At 46.0% G+C, this 25,933-nt stretch overlaps 1 protein-coding gene across 3 annotated transcripts in view; it reads right to left on the reverse strand.

Moving 5' to 3' along the window:
- The window catches only part of GALNT1 (polypeptide N-acetylgalactosaminyltransferase 1), a 1,063,390-nt gene that overhangs the window by 469,551 nt on the left and 567,906 nt on the right, over positions 1–25,933 (reverse strand). For all 3 annotated transcript variants that reach the window (XM_069620546.1, XM_069620547.1, XM_069620548.1), the window contains exon 5: positions 16,133–16,340. In XM_069620546.1, the coding sequence (XP_069476647.1) occupies positions 16,133–16,340 (208 nt within the window). The remainder of the gene's footprint in view (positions 1–16,132; positions 16,341–25,933) is intronic.

The following is a 25,933-nucleotide window of genomic DNA, read 5'->3' on the forward strand; positions in this document are numbered from 1 at the left end:
TGGCACCAGTAGAATGCAGGATGCCATGAGGCCGAGCAACCTTAAGAGCAACCTTAAGAACTTGAATGCCGGGAGACTCTAGGAATGTTGAAACTTGTGCACCATCTGCAGAATGTGATGAGCCCTCAACCTGGGGAGGCGAACACAGCCCCAGGGATGTGTTGAGCGCTGCTCCGATGTACTGGAGCCGCTGGGTAGGTGTCAAGTGGGACTTCTTTAAGTTGAGGGAGAAGCCCAGCCTCTGAAGGGAGTGTCAGGTAAGCTCACATCACCACCTATGGTAACATTACCTAGAGAACCGACACACACCAGACGACCTCGTATGGTGGGTGTTAGAAAAAGTCGAATCAGGTCCCAAAATCCAAACCAGACTTCTCGCATTGGAATCCAGATGGATACATCGATTGGACACTTTTGAACATGGCTTGAATGAACATAACATTCCCCAGTTCTAAACACACACCTTCCCTTTCTACGGTCATACCCTCTAGGATCACTGATACACCCAGGAGGGTCATGCTCCCAGGACAAGCACGCCCCTCCTCTATCAGGACCCTCCCAACAACAATGCCCGTCACAATCTGGGGCTATCTGCCCACCCTCACCGCTCGCGTGGGGTCTGGGCACACCCCGGCTTCACTCGCATTCTACATCGCCAGCCGGGTCACTGCATGGGCCACATAATGAGTCTGTGGCCACTCCCCCTTGCCGACGAGTACATTTCAGGAGTCCCCTGGCAACTGAGCCACGCTCCTGTAGCGCATGACGTAGCACCGCGCAGACTCACCAACTGAGTTCAGCTCTCGCAGCGGGTGTGGCGCTGACAGCCAATGGCTGTCTAACACGTCTCCCCACCCCCGCCCACTACGAGACTTACAGTCTCAGCTCGGCGTCTTCGATCGCAGACAGGCTTCGTCCTGCATCACACAGTCGATTTTACACTCTGCCCGCGCGTCCGAAGCGTCGACTATCTAGGTGAGCCGTCCCTTCCATTTATTACTTAGCACCCAGGCTTTACTCCTGGCCCCCCGCACCCCCCCTCCCCCCCCCTTTTTCCTCCCGCTGGATACTCACGCTCCCCCCCTCCTCCCCCTTGCAGGTCCGCTCCAGCTGACAGTCTCGTGAACTGCAGCCGGATTTTGAAACCATACAGCAGTGCCGTACCTGTTGGCAATCTCCCCTTTGTGGGGCAGATTGGACTTTTACCATCTTTTTGCCTCGGCACGCCATCCAGACTACAACATTGATTTCACCCTTTCCCACAGAAGGTCTCTGGCACCCCCGTGACGATTAGATCTGTTCGACACACACCCAGGTACCACTTGATAATTATTACATTTCGGCGGCACGCAGGGAGCACTTGGTTTGTCGGGCACCACGTTTTGGGGAGCATGCTGGATTAGAAATAGTTTCCTTCTTTTCCACCACTTCCCCGTTTTTTAGGCAGACACAGGAGAAAGTGCTGCATGACTCCATTATTAGTTCACTCACCTCTGTTTTCTACCGTGGAGAGTCCCTCTGCTATCTCAAGCACATTTTTTTTCACACTTGATTTTAAACCCTCACTCATCTACTAGGATACTAATGGGAGGGACTAGACTACACACCTCACCTATATACAGTCGTTTCCCTCTTTCGCACACTGAATACCTTTTTACTTCAATTTCCTTGCAGAACTCACGAGCCCTGATGAAGGCAGAATACTAAAACTGGTCCTCAGCCGTCAAGGGACCAGCCTCTGCCGAAACGCAAGAACGTGAGGGGAGCGTGGGGATCACTACATCTACCCACACATCCGTTTCAATCCATTGGAATAAATTCCCCCACTGCGTTACTGAGCTACCTAGGGGAGCCTTGGGAATCAAATGACCCCCATTTCAGCTCTAAACCCCTGGCACAGCGACACTTCCTTTCTCCATGATTTATAGACTGACAGATCCAGGACTTGCTCGGGAGAGCGCGCCCTGATCAACCAATCGTCCAGGTCGGGGTAGACGTGAATTCCCCCTTTCCTGAGATACGCTGCCACCACCACCATGAGCTTGTTGAAGACCCTCGGGCGGAGGTCAATCCGAACGGCAGGAAACGAAACTGAAAATGCGAGTCGCCAACCGTGAACCTCAGGTACTTCTTGTGCTTGGGATGAAGCGGCACATGAAAGTAAGCATCCTTTAGGTCGAGAGACACCAACCAGTCCTGAAGTTGAAGGGCTTGAAGGACTTGAGAGAGAGTAACCATCTTGAACTTGTCCTTCCTGAGGAGCTTGTTCAAACCACGCAAGTCCATGATGGGTCTCAATCCCCTGTCTTTTTTCGGGATAAAAAAAATATGGGGAATACCATCCCTTGATCCTCCCCGCTACAGGCACCAGTCTATGGCGCCTTTCTCCAGCATGGATTTGATTTCCTGCGCAAGGAGCGGATCTGGACTCTTCAAAGAGAGCTTCCCCGGTGGATTGTCATGAGGCCTCTGCAGGAAAGGAAGACAGAAGCCATGGGCTATGATCTCCAGAACCCACACATCTGAAGTAATGGCACGCCATTCTACAAGATGCTGCGACAGCCTTCCCCCAACCGGCGAACCATGGGACATGGCCACAAGACTGAGCTAAAGCAGGCTGCGCCAATGCCTAAGGGCAAAGAGGCAACTGCCCGAGCGGCTTTGGCAACTCGAGTACCTTGCTTTCCACCTCTGGTACTCCTACATTGGCCCCTTTGACTGGCAGCTCCCATCGATCTACCAAAGGAAGTGTAGTATCGAAAGGAACCTCCTCTCCATTGTTGTCCCCTAGGACGAAAAGGCAGAGGTTGAAATACTGCAGCGCTCAACGACTTTGCTGCAGCTTTGGAGGTCTGCAACCTCTCAAGGCTCTCGTCAGCCTTGCTGCAAAAAGATGGCCACCATCAAAGGGCATGTTGAGAAGCCGGGACTGTACATCAGGAGCAAACCCCGACTTCCACAACCACGCAAACCTGCGCATCACGGTGCTCGCAGCCATGGTCTGGCTGACAGTCTGCCATGTCCAGACCCCAACTGAACGGATTCACACATGGCATCCTTGCCATCCTGAACAAGGGCAAGAAAACCATCCCGTTCCTCCCCTTCGGAAATATGTTCAGTCGCCAAAGAAATAATTCCACAGAGTGTGAGTGAATCTTGCCAAGGCACAAACGGAGTTGGCTGCCGTTAAAGCCATACCCCCAGATGAAAACACTTTCTTCGCCCAACCGTCAAAGTGCTTGTCGTCCCTATCCGGAGGGATGGTAGGGTATGCAGCCTGCTTTACTGGGGCCATAGCCGCCTGCACCACCAAACTCTCTGACGTGGGGTGCAAAGACAAGTAGCCGGTGTCGCCATTGGCTGGACAGTATTTTTTCGGTAGCGACTTATTCACTGCCGGGAGACTCTCCGGAGCAGTCCAAGCCGTCGCCACCCTTCTTTCTAAGGCCATATGAAATGGCAGCACCGGGTCAGTGGGTGGACCTTGGTCCAAAATATCCGTCAGGTCATCCTGCAGAAAATCCACAGGTGGAGCAGACCACCCCAAGTACTCTGTCACCCTCGACATGAGACGCCTGTACGACTACTCTGCGTGTGTACCAGGCTCAGGCCTGCCAAACTCAACCTCCGGAGAGGTGTCCAGATCCCTGGCATCATGTAAAGATTGACGCAGGTCTTCCATCTGGCTATGACCAGATAACATGTCATCAGGAACCTCAGGAGGAACAAACCCCTCCACATCTGACCCTTCATCCACCTCTGAGATGTAATCCAAAGGCTGGAATAAATCCCTGGATGAGGGTACAGAAAAAGGTTCAAACACAGGCCCCACTGATTTACTCCGGGGCACCTTCGATAAAGCCTCCTCAAAAGGCGATGGAATCTGCGTCGACACCGAGCGAGGTGCCGACGGCTTCGAGGCCGGAGCCCCGAGCGTGTCCTCTGACGGCCTCAGCGCTGATGACTTCCTCGGAGGCAGAGCCTCGAGAGCCGCTCTACGGACATGGCGCCAATGGTGTCGAGGTCTTCTTAGAAGGCCTCACAGGCTCCAATGGTCTCGAGGGTGATGAGAACTGGGACCTGGAGTGGGCATGGCTAGAGCGATCTACCTTGTCCGATCGGGACTTCGGCGGCTCCCGTTGATCGCGCCGACCGCCCGAAGGCGTGCAAGCGGTGGCCCTAGAGCGTTCCTTGCCGGCTTCTCTCGAAGGCGTAGACGGAGACGGAACAGAGCCCTGCGATTCGAAAATTGCCATCACCTCCTTGCGAAATGCGTCCCATTCCGCCAGAGATAAATGCTTGTTGGGACAAGCTACCCCACCTCTGGCAGAGTCCTCGGACGGGCAAGGCGACCAGTGACGGCGCTTCCGAGAGTGCCTAGAAGAGGCAGAGGAATGGCGGGAACCACTCCCGGACCGAGACCCCCTGAACTTACGCCAACTCAGAGAGTCGCCCCTCGTATCGTCGGTCGAAACCCCAGCGGATTTCGACTTACAGGGTTTGGAAACCCTAACTACAGATAGTTTCTTCCTCTACCGCAAGGCCTTCGATATCAAAGACTGGCATTCATCGCAGTCATCGGTGGCGTGGTCCTCGCCGAGGCATCTCAGGCACACGTTGTGCAGGTCCGTAAGCGACATCTTGGAACAGCAGTCCCAGTACTTCTTGAAGCCCGACCTCGGGGTAGAAGAAGAAGACATGATTCCCACAAGAAACCAAGAACGAAGAACCGATTCAACAGGAGAAGAACCGAGGCACGCCGAGATTCCGAAGCTAACACATTCGCGGAAAAAACAGAACTAAGGCTACGGGCGTTGTGCGTCCTACATATAACATCGAGTGACGTCGGCGCTCGACGGAGGCCCTCGAGGGACAGCCTATTGACGTCATTGACGCAGAAAATTTTACGAAGCAGCACAGCTGTGGTGATTACAGTCATAGATGTGGAATAAGTTGGAGGACACAATCCCCTCGAAAGGTGTTTTTGAAACCCTTTTTGAAGTTCAATAAACACCCTTGAACTGTGGTCACTTGTGTCTGCCTTGCTGTTGACACCATGCCTTCATCACAATACTTTCATGTTATTCTACAGAACCTTTAAGGTGTATGGCGTTTTACCCATTTCTTGGCACACAAAAAAGCACAGTTAGGTTAAGGATCCCTAGGCTTGGTCGCTCCAAATCACAAATGTGAAGTTTTTACAACTTTCCTTTGAAAACTTTCACGAGGTTCCCACTGCATGAAGCAGGCTTTCAGGTTCACTTTGGTAAATGTCTGATGAAACAGAAATAACGGTATAGAGCAGAGCCAGATTTAAAAAATAAGGCACTCTGAGAAACATGACCTGTGATGAATATCAGTCTGTTAAAGGATTAAACTGTAAAACCAGTTATAACACGAGGTCTGTATTAAATAGGGACAGACTATGCACATGGAGGGTGTATTCATTTCCCATCAGGACCGCTTAGTGGAGTCTCAGGGACCAGATATTCCCCCCCCCCACCCCCACCATGCCCCCTTCCCAGCCACAGCGATAGTGGAGACAGTGTGTGCTTGCAACATGAACCACCAAGAACTATGGGGAAGAAATTAAAATCGGGGCCAGAGATTGGAATGGAAGAGTCTAAGCAAGTCCCCATAACAACCAATGGGATGCTGACCTATTTCATGTTTACGACAGTACAACATGAAATAGGTCAAATGAAGTACAGTACAGTATTTAGAGGCATGGCACAATCTGATGTGAGGAAATCGGCATAACTAGTTCCCACTCGAAGGTACTTTCACATGAAGCATGTTGTGGAAAATCAACCACAGACTCTTCAGGTGAATTGGTAAGCGTCTTTAATGGCAGTAAGCAAAACAGCATACAAATACACATGACCATACACAAGAGCAACGATTGAACTATATACTTTGCAGTAATCCCCCTTGCAAGGCTTACAGGGTTTTTCTACAGTAATGCACACAGGCTATTCTATGGCAGGGGGTGGTCTATGTATTGTACATTGTCAACAGAATACAGTGCATCAATGCAAACTACATGATTCTCGTAATGCAAGCTACAAAAATGGGTAGGCTTCTCACACCTTGGCGAATAATTTGCAATAAGCAGCAGACATTCTTGAATACATTTTTAGTGACTCAGCAGTTTAGTTCTCACACAGCTCAGGCAGTGTCTGTCCGCCTAATGTTGCTAACTCTACATGCTGAAGCCACCTGGCCTGGCAAGGTGGTGGTCCAAGACATGTCTGTTTGTATCAAACAGGAATGAAGTCAGAAGCGGATAAAGTAGAAGCGTAGCTATAATACATACATCATAGGACAATGCAGTAAGGCACAGATTAACATGGCAGCCGCAGATGGCTGCGCTAACGAGAGGCATAGAAGTACATGAACGGATGAACCAAACCATCTAGCCAATTTGAAGTGCACATTAAAATTGAGAAATGTAACTGTTGGTCCAAAACTGTGGGCAGCATATGCCACCTAGTATGAGGAGGATCAGAGACGGAACACATCTAAAATGAGGGTGTTAAAAGAACTGAGTGAAAGGCCAACGGATCAAATAAAAAACCTGAGAAATAAAAAAGATGATCAGGTGAAGAAACAGGGCCGTCGCCTGCTCTGCGTTACTAATTTCTTTGCGCCAAATTAATTAAAGATAAGCAGGAGGAAGAGACTGCAGAGGACAGATTTTTTTCATCAAGTGTACAAATACCTACTCGCTAGTGCCAGGGCTGACGATATGACTGCTAGGCCCCCAACCATCACAGACAGTGGGACTGCATCAGTCTCGGAGATTGTCGAACAGCCAAACAAATTGCCTCAAACATCTGCCTGCAGACCTCCATGACTGACACCCTGACCAGATGGGCAATGACAGCCTATGCACAGACACAGAACAAATAGCCATGTATACCACAAAAGGAATAATCCATCTCCTTCCCCAGAGCAGTGCACGTTCCCCAATCCAAGCGCCCCTATGTTCAGGCCAAATAAGCAAACACATGCACCATCAGATGAGGAACAATACTGAGAAAGTCAGCGAGAAGACCTCACCTTGAACACCTAATTCCCATAGATTGACATTGACAGTATATTCAATGTGAAGTCAGTGGGAAAACTATTTCATGTTTAGTGGGCAATGAAACCAGTAAATCAGCAATTCATCAAACTCTCTCTCCGACATTCCTTCCTCCTTTGCGACAGTCAACGCCATAGGTATATTGAATACCCCAGTGCCACAACCGGTTACTAAAGCTGCATCCATTATATTGGGACCCATTAAAGATGCACACCTTTTTATGTAATGCTTCACCCTCAGTAAATCTATTTGGTATGCTGTTGGTAGGCAAACTCAACTGCACAACGCAGAACACACTGGACGGAATATTTCTAAATTGGACAGCATAGTAAGTGCTCGTTACTTTACACGATTCACAGGCAAAATCTGCAGAACACACCCTAGACCCCCACAATTTAGAGGAATTGCTGAATTCAATCCCTGACACTCTTTGGGCCATTCAGGAAAACTAAGTAGGGTATATTAGGAAAGCAGAGCCGGTTAAGATTATGGTCGATTAGTGAAAGAGATTACCCCAGTTTCCACAATACCCATTAGGCCCAGAAGATGAGAAGGTGTATTGCCGCTGATAGATTCCATATTGAAACGAGGGAAAATAGTCCCTATGAGTAGGTATTTTATGATTCCCAGATATTGTCTGTCAAGTAAAACACACTAGTCCTAAAAGGAGGACGACTGCTCATGCACTGGGGGTTAGGGGGAGGGTACAGACCACCCCCCAGCGAACACAAACCCAAAATGACATTGCAAAAGGGACCTATGGGGTCACTGGCAGCATTCTACATAAGGTAAGGGCTGCTGCCATAGGTAAACAGAGCCACCACTAAGGTGAGCATTCTCCCCCTTATGGGAACATTGTAAGAATGGTTCAGTGAACCTAGAATAACGTTGCAGCCTTCTACCATTTGGCCAAGCCTCCTTCACATCCTGGAGAAATATTGAAATTGCATATGAAACATTTGTTCAGGAACATCTCTGTGGAGATGGGTCTTGTGGATCCAGATTCCTTACGAGACAGGAAATCAGCTACCACATCTTTACTGGGTAAAAGCACGAACAAAGTTATAGGGTGAAAAGAAATAGGCCCACCACACTGGCAGGTTGCGATGGGCCATCCGGATATCCACTCGCAATTTGGTATCCAAAAGCAAATGTCACAAATAGTTTTTTCAATAACCAAATAACATTGTCAGTGACAATTCAGGACAGAAGCAATTGGGTGCTCCTTCTGGTTATCTTTCCATTGAGTACCACACCAATAGACACTGCAGATGCGTCAGACAACAAATAACTTTCGTCATATCTGGTTGGCCTAATACCAGGAATATATTAAGGCTTATTTTCAGAGTGGGTAAGCCTTGTTCTACCTTAGTGGCACAAGAGAGCCAAACCCCTTTTTCTGTAGGCATAGGATGGAAAACAAAGTATCCTGGAAATGCTTGCAATGCACTTCCTGCAAAGGTTAGCCAGGACTAAGAAACATTGCACCACTTTGGTGGCCTTGGTAGAAGGACAGCTTGAGATAGTGGTTACCTTACAGGGTTCCATCGATATTCCCAGAGGGGAAAAGGATAAAGCCTCAAAGAGTCATTGAACTCCTAGCTAAAGCTGAAAATGGTATTGAACACTTTGCATAACTGCCTTTAAATGTGTTGTATAATCTTCTGGTGGAGTAGAAAATACAGAGACTTAATTGAAATAAAAAGTGGAAACCTACATGATTACCCCAGGGCTACTGCGAGTCCCCTTCTATATTTAACAAAATACTTCAAATGGATTTGCGTAACATACGTATGGACTGCACAGGAATTCAGACAATATTTTGGTGTGCAGTGAGGCAGAAGGAAAGTGTCGAAAGGGCTCAATACAGCTGACAGTTTTTGCAGGCAAGGGGTACAAGGTGGACAAGGCAAAGTTGCAGTATTGTCAGAAGGAGGTCCTATAAACTGGACAGATTGCATAGGAAGGCAGGAAAGTGGCTCCAGAAAGAGCAGATGCGATCAACAAAACAGCACAGCCAAAGATGGTGGAGATGCAGCAATTCTTAGGTCTATGCAATTATTCCAAGACATGGGTCTTTGATTACAGCACATATGTTAGGCCCCTCCCAGTAGGACTTAAATAGGCTCAGAGACACAACAGCAAAATAGCCTGGATAAATGAAAGGATTGAGGCCTTTGATTAATTGAACAATATGCAAAGCGCCAGTTCCAATTCTAGGGATACCCGATTACAATTAAGAGTTTTATATATTCTCATACTCCAATGGGGTGGTGATGACAGCAGTACTCACAAAGAAGACTACCCTGGAACACAAACATTTGGCTTATTACAGTGGGCTCTTAGATCCAGTAACGAAGGGTCATTACGCCTGTGAACAAGCATTGGGTGCTGCAGCCTTTGAAATTGAGAAATCAAGGAAAAAACACAATAGGCTGCGGAAATAACACTATGTGCAGCATGCTCATTTTGCTATTTTTGAGAAGCCCAAAAGCACATTGACAACACAGAAGGCATCCGGCTATGAAGTGATCATTTCAAACTCAGCAGTCAGGATGGTGAGGTGCAGAGTAGTGAATCCAGCAACATTCATAGAAGAACCAGTTGAGGAAGGGGACTATGTACACAACTGCGCCAAATACACAAATTATTATGACATATCCCACGCCAGAGAAAACGCCCTTGAATGTGAGGAGAGGGAATTTATTGACTGGTCCTCGACACCTGAACAGACTTCAGGGGAAAGACACACTGGTACAGCAGTGGTGAAGGTGAGACAGTGGAATTTCTGATGTAGTGGCAAGCCAGAGATTGCCCTCACACGTTTCAGCGCAACCAGCAGATTAAGTGGCGCTAATTGTAGCCCTCGAATCAGACAATGAAATCGCATTGTATTCCACCTACATGACGTCAACAGTACACTCAGGGTTGTCACGTTGAAAAAGGTGGGGCATTCTACCTGCTGACGGCATGCCAGTGCAGCACGCGCCTCCATTAGACAGGCACATAAACTCATTACAATTCCCAACGAGCATCACCATGAAGTGTGCACCGCACACAAGGGGGAAGGTCATAGTCTCCTGTGGCAGTGAAGCCGCAGACACATGAACCAAAAAAAAGCAGCATATTTTCCTGAAATTACTCAACACTCCACCCAATAAACGTAGGCGAGTGCACATGATATTGAAGGAAGAATTTAACTCATTGCCTATTAAGCATATATTAGAATTATAGGGAAGAGTCCCACCAGAAGAGCAGGAGCTTTGGAGAAGGAGGGGGAGCTCAGTATCCCTCACAAATGTGCTCTGGCGACAGGAGAGCACGGGTAGACTAGTTATGCCCCTCCCATTACTGCAGATAGAGTTGCGCCAATGCTATCACCCAACCCATACAAATACAGAGAGTCTTGCAGCACAGACTGTGGTAGATTGGTTTGCTCTAAATCTGGAAGAGAAGGTTTCCACCTTTGTCTCAAATTGTGTTGTGTGTCAAAGTTATACAGCAGGACATATGTTGCAAGTAGTGAGAGAAGCAATACCCAGGTGCCTTCGTTGACGGGACTGCTGTTGATACTGCCTAAGATCTAGGTGGTAAGGATACTCAAAGCGTTGTAACCGCTGTAGTGGCAATGGTGAAGTCGTCAACAACGCGCCTCTTGGTGTGATCGAAGCAGTCGATGGAAGGCCAGTCTTTGCAGACTAGGTCAATGACAAGGTACTCGTAGAAGACAACAATCGTGATGGATGAGGTTGTCAACAAGGCTCGTGTAGATGACTGAATTGATAGCATTGGAGCCACGGACGATCTCTTGGATGACTTGACCTTTAACTAGCTGATGGCATCAATGATTTTCTCATGGACGGAACAGGCCCGCCTGCCAATAGGTTAACAGTTGATGAAGTCGGCGATGGAGACTGCCCTCTGTTCAATCTGGGTCCTGCAGCCACGGCGACAAGCGAAGAAAGGGTTGGAGCATGTACCGATAAACTTCTTTTGGAAATCCAACAGGGAAGCATCCTCAAAGGACCTCAACCTCTTTTTGTCTTTGGACCTGCCGGCCCTCGAAGAGGCATGACTAAACCCAGAGGCTGTGTCAAAGGTGTTGCCTCTTCCTCGATCCACATAACTTAACTCTGATGGTGGTCCTTCGGTTTCTTGGAGGAGGCCTGGTAAAATCGAACATCCGTCCGCATTGTGGTCGGGATGTAGGCAGCAATGGCACCTGAGGTGCCTATCTTCGATGAAGATATTATCAGGCTACAGTTTTCACAGGCGCTAAAGAGACTTTTCTTTGTGGCGTCTGCCATGGTTTCAAAGCAAAGGCCCAAACCTGGGCCTGTGGCGTTCCACGAGTTGGAGATCCAACAAAGGATAAGGATCTTCTCCGGCAACAGGTTCCCGCCTCTGGTAGTCACAACGTGACGGAAAACTGAATTGAGATGAATTCTCACAAAAATAGGCAAAAACAGCAAAAAAGTTAACGGATTGCAAAGCGTGAAACACGAGGACTCCCAACACAAGAAACGTGCAGAGAAACTATGAAGATGGCCAGAGCTTACGACTAATATGCTATAGAAGAAACAGGCAGTTTTTAGCTTGAAGGACGGCCTGACAACAGGGAATCTTCATGAACATGTGAATCCATTTAAGACCCCATGCCTGGGAACCTGCCAAATGCAGACGGAGCATGGCATTTTTGCTTTAAGTGTTTTTCCTCTTTTCAGTGCCTGGAGGGCATGCAGCCATCTAGCTTTGGACCTGATCCATGCTCTCCAGGTGGCATTGCAATATGTCAACGGGTCTAACCTGACTCATGAGAGGATGTTCAAGGAAGATAGAAATGGGTGGTCTCTCCTGGAAGCCATTGTGATGCCAGATTAAACAAGTTCATGACTAGGTGGCTGCGGAAGTAAAGACCCAAATGGGGAAAGATTCTTAGCCAAGGTATTTCACACATCTTTGTGGGAGAAAACACGTTTTAGGAGCTCCACCGGGAATAGCTTTATGATAGTAGACAGGAGACCGACATGAAACTGGAACACATAACGTTAGAGGGTTGGAGGCAGGAAGACTGAAGGGAGAGGTCAGCGCAAGGAAGTCTGAGGAAGGTCAGACTTTGAAGTCCAAACTGAGAAACGGGAGGAAAAGGAGTGGAATAAGGAAAACAAACCAAGGAATAAATGGGTCCTACAAATGGGGCCCTTACCTTAAGTTGGGACACACTCAGGCGGCGTTTAGCTACTTAATTAGACCCAACACGGGAAACTCATCCCGCCCAGACACAAAGGATTGACATATTGATAGCACTTTCTCTGTAAGTAAATAGCCTCGTGTAGATCCAGCTGAAGTGACACTGCACCGTTTAGCTGCCATGTGATGGGCACGTTGATCGAGACAATTCAAGCCTATGCAGACTTCGTCATGCAAGATGGAATCCCGACACACCCCATCTCAGAATGGAGGCAGCACCTCCAATGTGTACAAAATGGTCACAGTAAGCCAATGTAAAATGCATTTTGACTTATTTGTAACAGGGGCAATAATGGCTGCCGACCTTTGCCATTTCTAGGGGTTGTGTTCGAATTCCCATAGAAAATATTGTGCGTCATAAGAGGTTTGTAATGTCCCTACAATTACGCTTTCTTTGTGGCATAGCTAATTTCCTCTCCTTGTCTGATCTTGCCAGCTGCAAATGTTGAAAAAAATGGTTGCACAAACAAACCCCCATTGTGGTTTTCAGTCTTGAGACCTCATGTGAGAGGACTATATATTGCAGGTTGGTTGCCCTATGAAACAGAGCTCACTGCTAATACTTTTGCTCAATTTAGAAGCATATTTTTCAGTCACCAGACATGCTTAAGTTATATCAATGAACAAAATACCATCGGCTTCTGCCTCTCAACTACACCATTGTTAAGTTGCAAAACTTAACACATTTCTGCAATCTTTCGTATTTTGTTTATGAGAGAAAGGTTTACTTACGTGAACACAGGCCCACATTTCTGATTGAAATATACTGCAGTTTGAAATTCAGACAACTTGTGTAAATGGAAGCACGTGAAATGGTGTACTATTACATATGTCAAAATTTGATTTATACTTAAATGTATAAATGTGCTTATATGACTCGCTACTCACCTTCCCTCTAATCTCACCACCACCCTGGAAGAGATTTTTTTTTAATTATAAACTCATTTAATGCACCTCTATCATGATCCTTTCAGAAAACAATGCTCTGATGTAGTCATTTGAAGCAAGTGAAAAACATAATATTGATCATTCACTCGAAAGGGTGCCAGGTCATGAAAATGAATGGAACATGTGGGAGCCTAAGACAAATATAGCACCCGTAATGGCGGATATACAAGATCTTGCTGCCTACTCGGGGTACACGGTCAACAGAGCCAAGTCTGAAATATTTCCACTCACACCAGCTACTGAGTGCCCCGAAGAGCTACACGGCTTTAAATGGTCGGATCAACATATCAGGTATCTGGGGATCCTGGTGTCTAGGGATAGGAACACCTTATACCTTGATAATCATGAGGCTATGCTGCAGACCATCACCACGAAGCTTCAGTTATGGGGGAGCTTGCCGATATCTCTACACGGCAGAGTAGCGGTCCTTAAATTGATAATCCTGCCCAAACTGCTCCGTTTGTTAATATTCCCATATGGACGGGTAGAACCTTCTTCACCAAGCTCCTTTCCATGGTAGTGACGTTCCTTTGGAATGGGAAAACTGCTAGGATCAGTTGGGAAAAGATGACTGAGGCATACTCCACAGGCGGTATAGGGGCTCCTGACTGAGCTATATTACCATGTGGCTCAAGCACAATTTGCAAAGCACTGGTATGATACCGCGCAGGAGACACCCCATGCACTAAGAGGAATATACCACACATCCCACGAATATTCACTCAGTCATATTTGATACACAATACAAGGACACGTGCGAATATAACCCAGTTAGCTGTACGGTTAAAGCATGGGAAGCCATATATAGAAGATTGCAGATAGACACCATATAATCCAGAGATACCTCTTTGGAACTACCCAGGTATACCCCCCACGCATGATAGCGCAATACAAGAATCCTGGGACCCCAATATGGAAATGAAGATTGGAGATATGTTCATAAACAGCAAATTTGTGACCCTGGGGGAAATATTAAGAGTGTTTGGAGGTGGGCCACTTAGGACACTTCAATATTACCGCATGCGGTCTGCATTTCAAAGAAAATGGCCGCTATTTCCTGACGAACCCCAGCCACACCCATGTGTACGGATGGTGACCACTGCAGGAGGCCTGGGAATATCTAGACTATGCGGAGGTACAAGCCCAAACCCCCACCGTAAACCAGGTGAAAGAAAAATGGGAAAGGGACGCAGATACCCATTGAGGACGAGAAATGGCATAGATACTGTTCATTGACTAAGGGGGTCTCCCTAAATGCTGTCCTGCGGTTAATCCAATTTAAGATATTGAACAGGCTACACTTCACCCCAATTAAAATAGTGAAATTTACTCCCAATGCGTCGGATGCATGCCCCAAATGCAATATGCCACAGGGAGGAGACTCATATGTATTGGAGTGTCGGGTGGTGCTGAACTTTTGGGAAAAAGTTGCTGAAATGCCTGAACAAATCACTCAGATCCCCCCAGACCTGAAGCCCCAAAAATATTTATTTGGGGACATAGGCAAATGCTCCGAGAAAATTATCCTGTGTATCCTGTTGAAGTGGAAAAATACGAGTCCACCCGATATGACTCAATTTCTTCGTTAACTGACATATGTAAATTAATCAGAAGAATAATATGTAATGTCTCGACCCACAGCCTGCAGACCTAAAGATATATGGGGCCCTTTCAGAACCTATTTATGTAACCAGTCCTCTGATGGTGACGAATCTATATAATTCTATGTAAATGCCATAACTGTGATGCCTATAACTTGTTTTGGAAATGTATGGTGTTGAAGGTAAATGCTATATATCCCTATGTTGGCACTAATAAAAAGTTTGAAAAAGAAAATAAATGGAACATGCTAGGAACTGTAAACTCAATTGCTGGCCTACATGTTTTGGTCAGTTACATATCAAGGTAACTATCTTGATAGTAGTCCGTTTCTTAGCAGCAGGTGCATGAACCGTGTGTGTTTCCTTGGGTTCAGAATATTAAAGTATTATTCAGAACGCGTGGCATAAATGTTAATTCACATCACACAAATGTAATCTCTGTAAAAATAACTCCAACAGACATATCAGTGAAAACGTCTGGGCAGATACAAATAATGGTATACTGTGGGTATAGTGCCAAGTAAAAGCAATTTTTCTGTATCACAATATTTATATCCGTTGGTTCAAAGGTATAAACCAACTAAGCTTGTAGGTCAAACTATATGGAGACAACCCGCAATAAAACTGAACTAAATAACCAGCTAAAAGTATCCAAGTTTAACAACAACAAAAAAGAGCAATTGTCCTGCACTAAAATCACGAGCTGGGCCTAAAGCGCAATTCAGATCAATAAACAAACTCAAACATCATGAATGCAGGCGCAGAGTGGAAGCTTGCAGGTGTCAAGAGGATATGTGGGCATAATGTAATATTAGTGCCCAAGTTCAGAAGAGGGCCGAAAAGATCCCACTAGAATGCTAATGCTGAGAAGATTTACAAAGCTTTTATATTTCATGATGTTATATGACGTAGCTGGAGAATTTACTAACCATTAGAAAGGGTGAAATGTCCACGAGAAGAGTGTTATACCAAAATCCATATTGAGGATACCTTCATTCGGGAAAAATACATTTTGGCATGCTACTGTAGACACCCTGGTCTGGTATTTTCTTTTCAATGTAGTCTCACAATCATTTTGCATATTCGTAACTGCAGCTTTTCAGTCGAAAACATCCCAGTTCTACCGACCAACAGGAGGTAGCTTCAACTTAACATACTCATCTTTACAATAGAGTACAATACAATCAAAAGGTAATAATACAGCACTCTAAAAGCTTATTCCATCTCAAGAGTGCAGACCACGCACCTGTTAATTTTAATTCGTGCCAGCAGAGGCTCCAACCATCCAACAGTGCACTCACAGTGGGCGTCAAGGAAAGTGATAACTTGGCCCTTGGAAGCTGCAGCGCCTTTCAACCTGGCTCTGATCAATCCAGAGCGTTGCTCCATTCTAATCACACGAACTGGCACCTTCAAACTTCTCACATAGCTCTCCAGTGGCCTCTTCAAAAAATCTATAAAAACAGAAAATAAAATTCACATTTTGATGCATTTAAAACCTACCTGGCAACTTTGGATACTACAAAGGTACAATCAGCTACGTGTGATCTAAGATATGTATGCAGGCTCAAATATTAATTCGCTCAGTAATTTTAGTTTCTGAACTTTACAGCACTGCATGCTGTGTCAGACCACCGAATGTACCAAGCATTGGAAAATTGTGTTGGAAATCCGACAATTGCAGACAGTGCATGAATTTAACTATGTGCAGTTATTCTAGTTTCTTGGAAAACATATGGAGGCAGCAATCTACACTGCTCTGAGAGCCTCCAGAGCACTCTATCAACCTACCTCTCAATGGGATTCCTTCTGATAGAACCAAAAAGGACAGCTCATTGGAGGTCTCAGGAGTGGTGAGATCTTGTGACACTTCATGTGCAATGAGAGAGTGGTGAGACAGACGCTTTAGGGACAGAAAGCATTGGGGTAGACACCCCTTGGAACAACAAGGTTAGTGATTGGCCCGACAGGACGGTAGATGGGAGCTCAAGTACTCCACAGAAGGCAGCAGGCTGAAATGGTGCTTCGGTCGATCTCTAGCTTTAAAGAAGTGCAGGGTTCGAAATTGAGGGTAGTTGATATTTAGCTCCCGATTGTAACCTAGTAGAGCCAGGTTAGCTTGGCACCAACAGCTACCAGAAGCTACCTCCGGCTCCCCAGACCAACTGATGCTGAACAAACACACTGTAACAGTCAAGAGGGTCAGTTATACCACAGAGGGGTCCGAGACCCAGAAACCCACCCGATTGGGGAATGGTGGGGTCAGGAGACATCAAATCCAGCCAAAGCACAGACGGAGACTTGTAATATGGAACCCCAGGACGGGCCCAAAAGAGTCGGAACGCAGCCTTTCTGCGAAGTAGCAGAGACGCCGACATTCGATTCTGGCGGCGGTCTGAAACGCATGGAACCTTCGGGCGGACACACGAGAGTCAGATTGTCACACTTGTGAATTAGAAGAGGCGCCGACGTTCGACTATGACAGCCAGCAGAGAAGTCAAGGAACCGCGAGCAGGGAGAGGCGGGGCTGCCGCGGCATGGGAAACCTGCGGGTACTCGGCAGTTGTAACCCAACGGAGAACCGCAGAGCCGCGGATTATGAAAAACAGCGTTGCAACAACAGAATAGAGCAGGACAAAAACACAAGACTCCCAGAGACCCACCAAAACCCTTCCAGGAAGGAACCAAGAACTCACCTGGTCAGAGATGACTGGAACAGGGAGCGGGTGGAGGTCGAAGACAGCTTGCAATGCCTCAACGGAAAAGGGGGCGGGGCTTGGGAGAGTTTATATAGACTAGAGGAGGAAGTGAACACTGATTGGCCTGTTAAACTCCGCCTATATAAAGACAACCGTGGAAGGCGAGAGGGTGTTAATTCTTGGTTTTGTTGCAGATCGAACCAGACAGGACATCAGGAGCAGCGGAAGGCTGGTGGGCGTATGAGGACTAAGAGGAGAAGCCTTGCCAGAAGTCCTTACCAGATCCCCTGCAAGGATCAGAGAAGAAGCATAAGCACAGAGAACGGACACTGCAGAAAATTTTGATTAAAGCTTATTTTGCTTTTATCCTTTTTGAAATAGTCTGAATAAAGACCCATTTTTAATTTACAACAAGCCGCCTACCTGTCTCATTGTCACACACACCTATGTGAATTTAACTCTGCGTGTTTGGGACAATCTACAAATCAAAATTAGCACCTCTAAAATTTACTGGAGTGTTTTATCAATGACTGCTATGTTTCAAATCTAGGCGTCACTTCAATTACCGTTGAGTCCCAAATGTAGGCGTTTCTCCATTTATCCAGGTTCCTCAAATTATTAAGGAGAAGTAGGAAGAGAGCTGTCCGAATGGGAGGGAGATTTAGGGGTACCCTTCCTATAGAGGGTCAAACGGGAAATGGGGAGAAAGATGGGTCCGACTTAATTGGAGCACTGACAGAAGCCGTAGAAGAACATGGAGAGCGAAAGGAGTCAGATCTCGGACCTGATGGACCGCAGGCCACGGGAAACGCATCCGCACCCTGCAGAAGCCAGTTGGGGTGGTGGTTACTGAACGCCAGGGGTGCTAAAGGGGAGGGGATGTGGGAAGCGCTAGGTCTGCATGCTGTGGGTGGAAGGGTACAACCGCTGAATAGTCCACTGAATATTCATCATTAAGCAAATATATATACACACAAATGTTGAAGCACTGATAGAATGTTCTTGATACATTTTATAGTTCGTTAAGCTACAGAAATGAAAGCCACGGTCTCCATCAAGGAGAGGAGGCAATTTCATTTTGAAACAGACCATTAGAAGCTAGATTAATTTGTAGATATAGGACAGTTAATTCTGGCTTAAATTCTGACCATGAGCTTGCAGTTTTTTTATGAATGATCTTTTAATTTGAGTTAATTTGAGTTTTCTATTTCCCATATTACTTTAATTTCTGTAGCTTAAACTATAAAATGTATCTAGGGCATTCTATCAGTGCTTTAACATTTGTGTGCATATATATTTGCTTAATGATGAATATTAATTCATTTTACTTTATTAACAATCACTATTATGGGCGGATGGATGCGCGTCAAAGCAAGCGCACCGGCCTGACTCAGGTCACATCAGAGCCATTGGGTTATAATTCAGGCAGACCATGTTTACCTGTTTGCTCAAAGTTGGTTTTAGGATATTCACATCTATCAGATATGATACTGCCTTAAATAATTGATGGTGACAATAGTTCGCTAACATGGTTTAGCTAATTGCCACCACTGTAGATTATCTGGATCTCCATACTGTTTTCACTCACCCAAGATGGCAGTGAATGTTGCCATCATGCCTGCCCAGTTGTAACTTGCTAGTTTCTGGCTCAATGCATACACACAGTACCGCAGAGTTACGGCTGCAAGCGTTTGTCAACATTCAATTCGGCTGCGCGGGCTTTAGGAGGTAAGACTCTTCATACACGGTCCCTTGGACCTCTGCATGTTTGCAGCGCTGAATATTCGCTTTTTCAATATAGATAGCCTTTTCTGATGATATCTTATTATCTTGTCTTCTAACTAATTTGTGGCCATTAAGCATCACCCAATTGTATTGGATACTACATCAATGGCGCATCTTCAACATTCATTCATGAACCGATTCAAAATTGACTGTTTTTTCCGCAACTGCGAAGCGATGGAGGTACGCTTTTAGTTTATTCTTGCAAGCTTTTAAGATATATATGGCGATTCAGATAATGCATTTTTTGAGTGGCTGGATAGATACACGTATGTCCTTTCTTTTATTTTTGTTATTGAGCACCTGAAAGAGTATACAGCAGGTTAAGCACCTGTCTGGTAAGTTGAAGTCTCCCCCTTTTTTTAAATAGTTAAGATGTGGATCTATACCAAGTCATGAATTCCAACTAACATTGAACTACTATGCACTCGATTTTTCCTGTTGCGACATCCAAAGATTTCTGAAAGATACAAGGTATTTTATATATTTTTTCGTGATTTGACTATGGCTAGTCTGCTACTTTGGCGCACAGCCATGGCATAGTGCAGCTTATTGGATGCTCACTAACCAAATGTGTTTTTTCTTTCTTTTTCTCTCTCCATTGTCACGTTTGAATTACCTGTTTGGACTATGTATTTATTGTGACAATTTGGTTATTTTTTGTTTGAACACATTGATGATTAATTCATACATTTTTTTGCAGTTGGATTTCTACCTTTGAATGAATTGTACACTTATGGATATATAAATGACCCTTTGACATATGTATAACCGCCTGTTTGTTCTACCTTAATTGGTTCATGGGTTATATTATTTACAAGTCTCATATATGCAATGGACTTGCATTATAAATATCATTTATGACTAATCAGCCTCTGATGAAGAACGCGTTTGCTCAAAACACGTGTCAGGCTGACTCTTTACATAATAAACTACAGGCGATCAAGTATACAAACTTGGAACTTTTGGCGCAGTGTCACTGTATTTGTTCTCATTTTGCCCTATAACTGGAGTATACTGGCAACATACCCACACTCTTCAGTAACATGTAGCCGCCTTCTTCTTCAAGCACCATTGTGCAAGCGCTGTGGACTCTATTGACTTTATTGCCACTAGGATTGCTTATTACTGACATCCTCTGTCGTTCCCTCTCTGGACCTATGGACTCTTCCCCCTGCCCCCCAATATGGTTTCTACCCTCTCCCCTTTCACTTCCTCACCCATTAATGGTGGTAGCACACTTCCAGTCCTCTAGGTGCATCATCAATGTCTATGTGAATGGCACTGTCAAGGATCAGGACCCTCAGCCCAACCTCCTCCATCTTGACAGGTGTCTATCGTCTCATTAACTTCTTCTGCAAACATTCCTCCCTACCTCATGCCCTCCTACACCTCCAGTGGCATTACCTCGTCCCTGTACCCCTCCTTGGAAAATCTTTAAAAGGTAAAACTATCTTCACTTAACTACCCTCAATTCTCGCTCCGCTGTCAAGCACTCCTCTGACATCTATCACCTCCTTGAAGTCTTTGACCTGGATGTCCTCACGCTCACAGAGATGTGGTTCAATACCAGCTCTGTCACTGCTTTTTACACTCTTCTTCGTGAGGGCTACAAGATCCTCTCCAAGTCCAGGCCCAACCAACCAGGAAGCGGAGTGGCACTTGTCTTCCCTGAATGGATCCCTGCCTCTATCAACCCAATCCAACTCCTCTTTTGAATGTCTTGTCGCGAGCTTTGCATTTCTCCTACCCTTTCCATCACTGTTGTTGCTATCTACAGGACCCCCTGAGACGGTCTCTATCTTCCTTTCCGAATGCACTGACCTTATCTCTTCTCTCCCGACTTCTACGTCTCAGCTTCTCATCAGAGATATCTCTATATCTATATCTATATATCTATCTATCTCTATATATATCTATCTATCTCTATATATATCTATCTATCTCTATATATATCTATCTATCTCTATATATATCTATCTATCTCTATCTATCTCTCTATCTATCTCTCTATCTCTCTAATCTCTATATCTATATATCTCTATATCTATATATAGTCACTCTGACTCAGCCCTTGCTAACCTTCACCTCTCCATCTCCAACACCCTCCCCCCTGCCATGAGGATCTGCATGAAGCATGCCTCCAAGTGCAACACTTGGTATGATTCCAACCTTGCCTTGCTGAAAAGCAAGTGCAGAGTTGTAGAACGGAAGTGGCTAGCTTCACGCCCAACCTCTGACAAACTGGCTTTCTGCCTTCTCCAAAGCAATACAGACTATCCATCCGATCCAAGAAATGTGCCCACGCCTGCTTCTCTGGGAAAACCAATAATACGGCTGACCTTTTCAAAATCTGTAAGGAACTTGCCAATCCAACTGCAGTCGATACCTCCCCTCATCACTCAAAAGCCCTGTACATGTCCTTGGCATCCCGCTTCTCATCAAAAACTCAGGCCATCCTGTCCTCACTTTGCTCTACTTCTACTCCCCCCTCCTACAACTACATCTATGCCCCCCTCATTCCCCCTCTCTCCATCCCTCCTCCTCTACCATAGCACTGGATTAGGTCACCAAGACTGTTTGCTCTATGAAAGTCCCTTCCAAACAGGCAACTCCTTGCTCCTCTAGAACTATCAAAGGCATTATTGCTGCCCTCGCTCCCTCTTTGGCTGAAGTCTGCAATCACTCGTTTGCCACTGGCTCCTTCCCATCTCCTCTTAAGAACTCCCTTGTGCACCTCCTCTTTAAAAAGCTGCATGCAGACCCTTCCTGCCCGGCGAACCAACGCCCCCATCTCCACTACCCCCTTTTTGGGCAAACTCTTGGAGAAGTTGACCATCTTTCAACTAATCTGTCACATTGAATCTGTTGGCTGTCTTCACGACCACCAGTCTGGCTTCAAAGCAGCCAAAAGCATGGAAATTGCTCTCCTGAACATTGGCAAAGATTTGTTCTCTAACCTCGACTCCAACACTCCCTCCGTTCTCATCCTCCTTGATCTGTCCTTTGCCTTCGACGGGGTCAATCATGCCATCCTACTTTATCAACTCAGTGATACAATGGGTATCACAGATTGGGCAGGGGCTTGGTTGACCTCTTTCAAATTGGCCCTGCCAGGTTCAAATGGCCCCTTTTCTCTCCTCTACCTCATTTACTAACTGCAGCATCCCTCGGGGTTCTATCCCATTGCTGTGGCTTTTTAACATTTACCCTGCTCCCCTTGTCCACCTTCTCGCCTCACCTCTAGTGTTATGTGGATGACACAGCTCTCCAATAAGCTTCCCTCCTCTACCTCCTCTCCTTCCTCTCTCATTCCAGATTGTCTGATCGCTATCCAGGCATGGTGTGCTGCTAATGCTCTCAGTCTTAATGCCAGTAAGACAGATTTTTCGCATTGGTACCCCCCCCCCACCCTTCATTCCCCCAAACTCTCTGCCCCCCCCCCCCCCCCCCTCCTTGGGACCCCTCACCCAACCCTGAGGCAAAAAACCTGTGGGGTCATCTTTGACTCCTCCCTCTCTCCCCCCTTCTCACCTCATACTGCTGACCTTGCCAAAATGCTCACTTTCAGCTTCACCTCCTCAGATGCATTCTCCCTTTCCTCACCTTTCCCCAGAAACTCAATGTCTCTAGAGCTCTTGTTCTCTCCAGGCTAGACTACTGTAACAGCCCCTTCCTTAATCTGCCTCTTTCCTCCTTTCGCCCTCGTCAAATAATTAATAATAGGACTGCAAGACTTATCCTTGGCCTCAAGCGCATGGACAGCATTTCTCTTCAGCCCCAACAGCTCCCCACGGACTCCCAGTGAATGCAAGTTTCAAATACACACAGCTTTCTGGGGGCTGAGATCACACTCCCTTGAACCTTCTCTCACTAAATACCGCCCTGCTAGAGTCCCTTACCTCCAACTCTCTGCAGGTCAGTCGCTTCTCCAAGCAGAGAGTTGGGGGGCGGGGTAGATCTCTGCCTTCTGCAGAAGACTTCCTCTGGAACGGCCTCCACGCCCCTCAGACTGGAACTGGATCTGCTTCAATTCCAGAAACTCCAAGACCTCCCTCTTTTCCTCTTCCTTCCCTCTCCCCCTTCCTTGCTAATGTCCCCCAGCTGTTACTACTGGCTTCCTTGTCCCTGAGTGTTACAGGGACCCGGCCCACACTCACCCAGTCTGCCTCAGCACCCTTCATTTGCCTTCAGACACCCTTCCCTGATCAGACTACTGATTTAGGTCCACCCCCCCTCCTTGCACTACCTCACCCTCACCCCATCTCCAGAGAACTTGTCCTACAGGCCACACCTAGCACTTGTGGGATGTATCGACCCACTCTGCTATACTATGCAGCATCACTATCTATGGTGCAAGAAACAGCAAAAATGGCAGCAAACTTGTGCGCACCAAAACCGAGTTTCAACACACAAAGAGATGGCTGCACAACCTCCCATTCATGGTGCATGTGTGGTGGAATAGAGCACACTCTGCAAAAAAAGTGCCAGTGGGCTCCATGACAAGCAGAGTGCAGAGGGAGTAGCAGCGCTTTGCAAGTGTAACTCCAAAATTTGCCTATAATGACATTTACTTTGAAGTAAAACTCCAAAATGCCCGTACATAAAACTTCTCAACACTCAAAATCTTGCTTGGTGCCAAAATTCATTTAACCTAAGGAAGCACTGTGAATGTACAAAGTCCTGAAAGGTTAAGAGCAAAACATTTTTCAGCAAAACTGGATTGCCTGTGAATGACAGTTCCTGTCAAAAATATGTGTGAAGTACCCTGGGCTACCTGTGAATGACAGTTCCTGTCAAAAGTCTGGGTGCAGCACACTGGGCTCTCCCGATTAGACTTTAACGTTATCTAAACTAAAAGCCTGCCGGATTAGCAAATATAAAAGGATTGTTGCTGAAAGAAACACATATCTCACTTGTTTTTGATCCCACAGGTGTAAATTTAAGAAAGTAATTTATCAATGTCATCTGATGCAACAAGTTTGTTTTCTGCTGGATGTCAAGACATTAATAATAAATTAGCCTGGCTGGGCTGCAAGAAGTGGAAAAACAGGTTTCCCCCAAGGGGAGGGCATTCCTCTCAGCAGAAACTCACTGACATATGATAATTGTGGGGTAGGACAGACTTTTGACTGTAGTCGGAGACTGAACAATGGCAGATTCTCCAGGCCAGGAAGAGGTCGTAAACTTGGCTTGCAGAAGGTTCTCAAAGGGAGGGGGGGCTACTCCTTGAGCTCCAGGGAGAGACAAAAGGCGGACCATTTGCTGCTTAGGGCATGTAATTAACAATTTTTAGAGACTCAACTTATCAGAAATGGTGAAAAATATAAAAAGGGCAGATTTGTTAGTCTAATTTTTGGCGCTAGATTTCAAAATGTGATGGAGCTGTGTAGCATTCGGAACAGGAATGGCAATATATGTGGTTTTATGGGAACTATATAAATGCTAGGATTGTTAAACTTTACATACATTCCAATGGTAAACAAACATTTGTGGAAATTTGGAGAAAGTTTAGAAAATGTTTTCATGGAGAAATGGACAAAATGCTGCAGAAAGGCGAAACAAGATCCCTCAGATGCAGGATTTTGATGAACAGATACTCCATAAAATATGGAATCTGTCTATGTAATTTTCATAGAGGTTACAAATGTATAAATATGTATTTAGGACAAAATTCAATTTTTGATACTAGTGGCTAGGGGAGGTTTCTAAGGACTGTAAAAGCCAAACCATAAATGTGACATCATCTGTCCTTGATCCAATCACTGGGGTGCAAGGCAGAGATCTGATACAATCCCGGTACACAGGACAGAGTTTAGTTTAGCCGGCCCATACACCCTTTTTTGTGATGTCATTTGAAAGGATAAAGAGACAGCTGACAACACATAGGACTCACTCTTCTGATTCCAGTGAAGCTCTCTGATTCAGCATTCAACATCCAGCATTTAACATCCTTCCAGATGCCAGGGACCAGGCCAAGCAGTAGCTGAACCATTTTCAGCAAGGCCTCAATCCTCAAATTTATTCTCACAACCCAGTGAAGCGCTGTGGTGTGAGAAAGCATCCTGAAACTATCTGGCTTGCTACCACAATGCCTGCCTGATGAACTCGCCATCCAGCTGATTTGAAATACCCAGAAACAAGAAGGGCAATTCCGGTGACCGGCGTAGCTGATCCAGTGCTGCGCCTGATTTGCTGTCTTTCCTTGATAGAACCAATCCATTAACCAGAACCGTGACTGTCCAAAAATCTTAAATCCCAATGGATTGTGAGCATTAAAAGGACACTAGAGAACTATTGTATACCTTGCATTATCTTATTCCTCTCTAATCTCTGAACTATCCTACTTTCATAACCAGTAATAGTGTCAAAATCTTTAGTGCTATCTTATTCTGTCTAGTTGCTAAAGCGCCATTTTCATAGTCATCTTTAGTTGTGTAACTCTGATCCATAAATCCCACTTTGAGTCTTTGGACTGGTGCCGCCGGGGAAGGTGATGGGGCTCTGTTACTGAAGTCATGAATCAGTCTCAGAGCTTACTTCGTCCCGACTTGGTTGCCTAGCCT

Source organism: Ambystoma mexicanum, chromosome 5q (genome assembly GCF_040938575.1).
Source record: "Ambystoma mexicanum isolate Mex_15411 chromosome 5q, UKY_AmexF1_1, whole genome shotgun sequence".
NCBI classification, from domain to species: domain Eukaryota; kingdom Metazoa; phylum Chordata; class Amphibia; order Caudata; family Ambystomatidae; genus Ambystoma; species Ambystoma mexicanum.